Here is a 7545-nt window from a genome sequence, read left to right on the forward strand (position 1 = left end):
CAAACTGGGGAGGAGGGTGGAGAAAACAGTGCAACAATGAATGAATGAAAACCCAAAATCTCTGTAAATGTTCATTAAAACTAATAAAATTTAATAATAAAAGAAAAGAAAACCCACTAAAAAAACCCAACCAAACAAAGAAAAACTTTAACAATCTTAATCTCTTCTACATCTAACATGATGCTGCCAGTTGGTCCAGTGGTGAGAATTTTCTTCATATTGACCTTCAATCCATATAGCAGACTATAGTCCTTGACCTTTGACAGCAAATGCTTTAGATTCTCCTTAGTTTCAGCAAGGAAGGTCATGTCAAATGCATAACATAGGTTGTTGGTGAGTCTTTCTCCATTCCTGATGCCATATTCCTCCTGATAAAGCCCTGCTTCCTGAATTATCTGTTCTGCATAAAGATTGAAAAGTTATGGGGACAAAATGAATCCCCAACGCACTTTCTTACTGATTTTGAATCATGCAGTATTTTCCTGCTCTGTTCCTAAGACTGATGCTTGGCCCAAGAATAGGCTTTGCATGAGCACAATCAGGTAGATAAAAAATGCGGGGGAAAACAAGTTTCCTTGAAAAAGATTAATAAAAACCTCTTAACACTGGTTCTTCAGAAGATTAGAACCAATCATTGAAGAGACAAGAAGCAATTTGCCATCACCATTTTGGTTTTGTCTTTCCCCTCCATCTTTATAATGACCTTTCGCTCTTTTCATGAATAATATCCTTGATATTATCCTCCCACAGTTCCTCTGGTCTTCAATACCTTAAGCCTGTTTTGAGATGGTTCTTTGATTAAATGGGACAGACTCAAGATTGTAATTTGGTTCCTGTGGACTCATTTTAATTCTCTTCAGCTTCAATATGAGTTTACCCATGAATCATTGATGGTCTGTTCCATAATTGGCAGCATGTCTTGTTTTAAGTGTTGTTATTGTGGTTCTCTGACGATTCTTTCCACAGATGTAGTCAATCTGACTCCTGTGCAGTCCATCACTTGAGGTCCACATGTAAAGGCACCCTTTGTGCTTTTTAAAAAAGATATTTGCTGGGTGAGAAAAATCATCAGGCACACAAAATCGATCATTTTTCTAACTCCAGTTTATTTCTGTCACCATTCTGCAGTACTTTCTTACCATTCCCTTCTCCTTTACAACTTTTGAGTTCCAGTTCCCAAATAATTATTAATGCATCTTGAATACATGCTTGATAAATTTCTAACTTTTCAGCTGGTAGAGATCTCCAATCTCTTAATCTTTGGCTTTAAGTGTTGGTGCATATATTTGAATAATAGTTGTATTAACAGGTCTCTCTTGTGTGCATTTGCTTTGTATCCTATCACTCACAATGTTGTATTTAGGATAGATCTTGAAATTGTCTAGCCATCAACATTTCTATTTCTATGGTGGGTTGATGATACACAACAATAATTATAAGCTTAGAGTTTCCAAAGAGGCCTTCTCTCACTCATTGACATCAACTCAGAACTCAGAGTTGACTTTCCATTGGGATTTCAAGACTAAATATACAAGAAGATATTATCTATCTTCTTCTTCAAGAGTCCCTGGTAGATTCTAACCACCAGACAGACATATACCCCTTGAGGTAGTAGTGAAGCTCTCTATAGTCTATGCTATCAGATCACTTTCAAAAGAACTCTAGTGACATAATATATATGTTGGGCTACTAAATCAAAGGTTGGCAGTTGAAATCCACCCACCACAGTGATGGGATTGATTTTGGTTTTACAGATTCCAAAATGTCTTCACAAGTGTATTTAATATATGACTATGACTCTGAAAATAGTCCCCAAGACTCAGACAGAGTGTGAGCTACTTCCTTACTAGCTTTTGGATGTTAGACTGATTTTTCAAACAAAACAAAAATAATCAGTACCTAAATATTAGGAATCAGCTCAGGGCTGGTAGACAATGGTTCAGAATTATTTCTGTAATCTCTGCTGAAAATGACTGCAGCCTCCTATATGGATTGAAGCTCAACATCAAGAAAACAAAGAGTCTGGGCCAATTGGCAGCATCAGTATGGATGGTGAAGAGATTGAGATAGTTAACAGTTTTAGTTTACTTGACTCCACAGTCAACACTCTTGGTAACAGCAGCCAGAAATCAAGAGATGAATTGCATTGGGAAAGTCAGCTGTGAGGGACCTCTCAAGAGTACTGAAGAGCAATGATGTCAGGTTGGAGACTAAGGTGTGCCTGATCCGGCCTATAGTCTTCGCAATTATGTGCTATGCATCTGAGAGTTGGACAGTGAATAGGGATGATAGAAAGAGAACTGATGCCTTTGAGCTGTGGTGCTGGAGAAGAGTGCTGAATATACCATGGACTGCTAGGAGAACAAACAGGTTTGTCCTGGAGAAGGTGAAGCTGGAATGCTAGTTGGAATCAAGGATTCTGAAGTTTCATCTGACATTCTTTGGGCATGTTGCAAGGAGGGACTGGTCCTTGGAGAGGGAAATCATATTTGGCAGAGTGGAGGGGCAGCAAAGGAGAGGAAGACTTTCGATAAGATGGATTGATTCTGTAACTGGAGTGGTGGGAATGAGTGCGTTTGAGATGGCTAGGCTGGCACAGGATAGAATGGTATTTAGAGCTATTGTACATAGGGTCATTGTGAGTTGCAAGTGACTCGATGGCACATAACAACAGAAACTGCTGAAAGTAATTTGGAAAGAAGGAAATCTGGATAAAACCCCAGTGCCTTAAAAAAAAAGGAACACTATTTAAACAGATAAATCAAAAGCTGCACTGCAAACCCAAAGCCATGTGGTTTGAATCCCACTAGCGGCTCCATGGGAGAAGGATGAACAATCTCCTCCCAGGTGAATAACTGCCTCTGAAAACCCACAGGACAGTCAGCTAAGGGCTGTTTTTCTGTAATAGGAGATGCAAAAGTTAATTCCTCATTAAGAACATCTACACAATCCTAGAATCTTCTAGGATATGAAGTTCTAGGTCAACTATGGACTACTAGAAGATTTTTTTCTTTTTTATTTGAAGCCTTCTATATGGATTACATTTCAACAACAAGAAAGAAATGAAAATATCTCACTGTCAGACCGATAGGCACTATGATTATAGATGAGAAAAATATTGAAGTTGTCAATCATTTTTTAGAAACATCATCAACATCCATGGTACCAACAGTCAAGAAATCAAAAGATGTGTTTCAATGTTCAAAGCGGTTACTAAGTATCTCTTTAAAATGTAAAAGAGCAAAAATGTCAGTTTAAAGACCTAAGTGGGCTCATGCACAGTTTGAGGGGAGAGCATCTTTGTGTTGTCAAATGGATCCGGTCAATTCTTGCCTTTAGCATTACTAAGTGCATGGAGACCGCGTCCTTTACAGATTTAATCACTGTGGAAGAAGAGGAAAGAAAAAAAAAGTGGAGAGAGGAGAAAGGGTTGTGGGAAGAGAGGGCAGCCCAGGCTGTTGAAATTTTATAAACTGGCAAATAACCTTTTGTGTAAAATCTTTTAAGTTCAAAATGCAGAGAAGGCTCTTTTAACTATGCTTTTCGATTCCACAGCTGCTGCCATTTAAATGCTAATAAAGGATTTCTACAGTCTAAAAAAAAAAAAAGACCTAAGTGGGCCTGACTCAAGCAAAATATTTCACATTGCTTTATATGCACGTGAAAGTTTGACAATGAAATAAAGAAGCTAAGAAAGCATCAATACTTTTAGATTACGGTATTGGTAAATAGTATTGAATATCCCATGCATTGCCAAAAGAACAAACAAATCTATTTTAGAAGTGCAACCAAAATGCTCCAAAGAAGCCCACTGGAGACATGGATAATGAAACTTTGTCTCATATACTTTGGACATGTTTTCATGAGAGACCAATTCTCTGGCAGTGGCATCTAACTGAGGAAAGAAGGCTCATTCATAAAAGTGAGGAAGACCTTCAATAGATGGATTGACACAGTGACTGTAACCATAGGTTTGAGCATGATGGAGAAGATGAGGATGGCATCTGTTCATAGAGTTGCTATGAGTCCTAATCAATTCACTGACACCTAGCAATATATCTGATTATCTAACTTATTGTTGTAAAACTGAAACTGATTCATTGACCTACCAGGGAGTTTCCCAAGGCTATAAATTGCACTGAAGGAGATTGTCTATCTATCTTCCATGAAGCTACTTTTGAATTCAAACAGCCAAAGAAGCTTTAGGTATAACAGTGTAATTCCCTCCTTTTCTAGCAGAGCAGCTGTTGGATTTGAACTGCGTGCCTTCAAGATTGAAGTGCAGCTTCTTGCCACAAGGACACTAGATGTCCCTCAGAGATCCCTATTGTTCTTATGTACCATCAAGTTAAAACCAACCCATAGGGGACCCTCCAGTGTGTTTTCACAGGCAGGAAATTTCACAAGAGGAAATTTGCCATCTTTCTCCTGCAGAGCAGCTGGTATAGAAGTGGTAATTTTAGGAAATGTCAAGAGAACATTTTGATAGTTCTTTATGTTTCATTGTTGTTGTTGTTAGATGCCACCGAGTCAAGTATAACTCATAGCAATCCTATGAAAGACAGATCTGGCCCTTGTCTTATCCTGTGTCATTCTCATCATTTCTGACACTCTTGAGCCTGTTATCACAGTTTCTGCATCTATCTATCTATCTATCTTGTTGAGGGTCTTCCTTCTCTTTTGCCAACCTTCTACCTTTCCAAGCATGATGTCCCTTTCCAAGGAATATCCCCTTCTTACAACATGCCTAATGTATGTGAGACAAAGCTTAATCATCTATATGTATGTCCAAGGAGCACTCTAGCTGTACCTTCTCCAAAACATATCTGTTTGTTTATTTGATAATCTGTGGGATATTCAGTACTCAACATTTTGAACAAAGGTATTGATTCTTTGTCTATCATCCTTATTGTCCAGCTTTCAGATGCATAAGCTCTAAATCTCTGTTCACTCACTGAGAAAAAGACAATGATAGACCAAAGATCCTGTTTGCTACAGCTGACCTTGAATCCTAACTACAAGGAAGCTAATGCTATTTTCACTGAGTCTGTGACTCAGCCTTCCTCCAGAGACCATTTGTTAAAAGTAAAAGCCTGAAGTCTAGAGAGTTGGCCTCTAACCATTGAACTAATTTTGCTGTTGTAATTGTTAATTTTAAGTCCCTGTTACAAATGAATGTGAAATCTTACTTGTGTGCCTTATCATGGCTACCTTGCTCTATGAGGAGAAGTGTGGAGTCAGGATTGGTGGAAGATCTATTAACAATCTGCGTTATGCAGATGACACAACCCTGCTTGCTGAAACTGAGCAGAACCTGAAATGCTTGCTGCAGAGAGTCAAGAACTGCAGCCTTCAGTATGGATTGAGGCTCAATGTCAAGAAGACAAAGATACTCACCACTGGACCAATTGACAGCATCAGGATGGATAGTGAAGAGATTGAGATTGTTAATAACTTTAGTCTGCTTGACTCCATGGTCAACACTCTTGGCACCAGTAGCCAGGAAATCAAAAAACATACTGCGATGGGAAAGTCTGCTGTTAGGGACCTATCCAGGGTACTGAAGAGCAATGATGTCACTCTGGAGACTAAGCTGTGTCTGATACAGGCTATCACTTGTTATGTATCAGAGAGTTGGACAGTGACTAGGGAGGATAGAAAGAAAATTGATGCCTTTGGAGCTGTGGTGCTGGAGAAGAGTATTGAATGTACCCTGGACTGCCAAGAAAACAGATTCATCCCAGAAAGGGTTAAACCAGGTTGTTCCTTGGAGGCAAGGATTCTGGGGCTTCATCTGACATACTTTGGACATGTTGTAAGGAGGGACCAGTCCTTGGAGAAGGACATCATGCTTGGGAGGGTGGAGGGACGGCAAAAGAGGGAAGACCCTCTATGAGGTGGATTGGTTCAGTGACGGGTAATCAGCATGGGTGTGTCAGAGGAGTGCAATTGGCACAGAACAGAGCAGGGTTTAGGGCTGTTGTACATAGGGTCACTGAGTCGCAAGCGACTCGACGACACATAACAACAACAACAAAAACAACAACATGTATGTATATATGTATGAATGTCAGTCCTGAGTATTTATTACATTTCCAAAATAAAGTCTTGTATACCACACAATTATTCCTTGAAGAAAGACAATAGACAGCAAGAAACAACAAAACAAAAAAACCAACAACACAAAACCACACCACTGCCTTGGAACTGGTTCCACCTTGTAGTGAGGTCTGTAGCAGAGTTCTTGTGCAACTTTGAATCTAGATAGGGTTTCAGATGCCACTTGAAAGTTTCTAAGACCTGTAAGCCTGGAAGGGTAGGTGAGCTAAGGAAGGGTTTTCCACCCAGTGTTTTGTTGGAGTATCCAGGAATTTGGTTAAGGCACAATCAACACTCTTGGTACCAGTACTCAGGAAATCAAAAGACAAATTACATTGAGAAAATCTGCTGTCAGAGACTTCTCCAGAGTACTGAAAAACAATGATGTCAGTCTAAAGACTAAGGTGTGCCTAATCCAAGCCACAGTCTTCACAATTACTTGCTATGCATCAGAGAGCTGGACATGACTAAGGATGACAAAAGAAGAATTGATACCTTTGAGTTGTGGGCTGAAGAAGAGTGTTGAATATACCATGGACTTCTAAGAGAACAAAACAGTTTCATCCTGGTAAAGGTGAAACCAGGTTGCTCCATGGAGCCAAGGATTTTGAAACTCCATCTGACGTACTCTGGACATGATGCAAGGAGAGAACCAGTCCTTGGAGAGGAACATTAGCTTGGAAGGGTGGAGGGACCACACAAGAGAGGAAGACCCTGGATAAGATGGATTGACTTAGTGACTAGGGTAATGAGGGTAGGTGTATCAGAGACAATGAGGTTGGCTCAAGACAGAGCAAGGTTTAGAGCTGTTGTACATAGGGTCACTATGAATTGCAAGCGACTGGACAGAACATAACAAAACCAACAACATTTGCTTAGTGATTCCCATGAGTCATCGTTTAAGCCGTCAGGTAGACTTGTGGCTGAAATCTCAGGAGTAATCTTGTAAGAATTGTGTGTTTCAATCATAGCTGTGCTGAGTAATCAAGTTACAGCCTCAGAGGCAATGACAGTGAAGCTTCACCTCACCTGCTTTGGGTGGGTTTTCAGAGGGAGCCAGTCCTTAGAAACTGACATCATGTTGGGAAAGGTGCATGATGGGAGAAAGAGGAAGAACCCCAACAAGATAGACTGACACAGCCACGGTAACAAAGGGCTTGAGAATGGTGGAGATCACCAGGATGGCACGGTATAGGGCAAGGTCCAGATCTGTTGTTGACAGGGTCACTGTGTGTCCTGGTGAACTGGACAGCACATAACAATGACATCCTGGTCATGACCTTTGGCCCTTTTTCAGAATCCCACTTGCAATGTCCTCCAATCTTGGGAATGAGAGGCCATGATTCAGTGGAATACTTTCTAAACAATGCAAATGATTTCCCTTCTTTCCTGGATAGTCTATCTTTCTTGTCTCTTAGTGTCTTAATAAGAATTTCTATAGAAGAT

The 7545-nt window shown here is 40.0% G+C and overlaps 1 protein-coding gene across 1 annotated transcript in view; it reads left to right on the plus strand.

The window, feature by feature from the left end:
- The window catches only part of LOC102854283 (histone H3.1-like), a 20710-nt gene that overhangs the window by 5964 nt on the left and 7201 nt on the right, over positions 1-7545 (plus strand). The window contains exon 2 of the mRNA XM_006902639.1: positions 2617-2623. Coding sequence (XP_006902701.1) covers positions 2617-2623 — 7 coding nt within the window. The remainder of the gene's footprint in view (positions 1-2616; positions 2624-7545) is intronic.

Source organism: Elephantulus edwardii, unplaced genomic scaffold (assembly GCF_000299155.1).
Source record: "Elephantulus edwardii isolate Elephantulus edwardi_28Jun2011 unplaced genomic scaffold, EleEdw1.0 scaffold00433, whole genome shotgun sequence".
In the NCBI taxonomy this organism is placed as follows: Eukaryota; Metazoa; Chordata; class Mammalia; order Macroscelidea; family Macroscelididae; genus Elephantulus; species Elephantulus edwardii.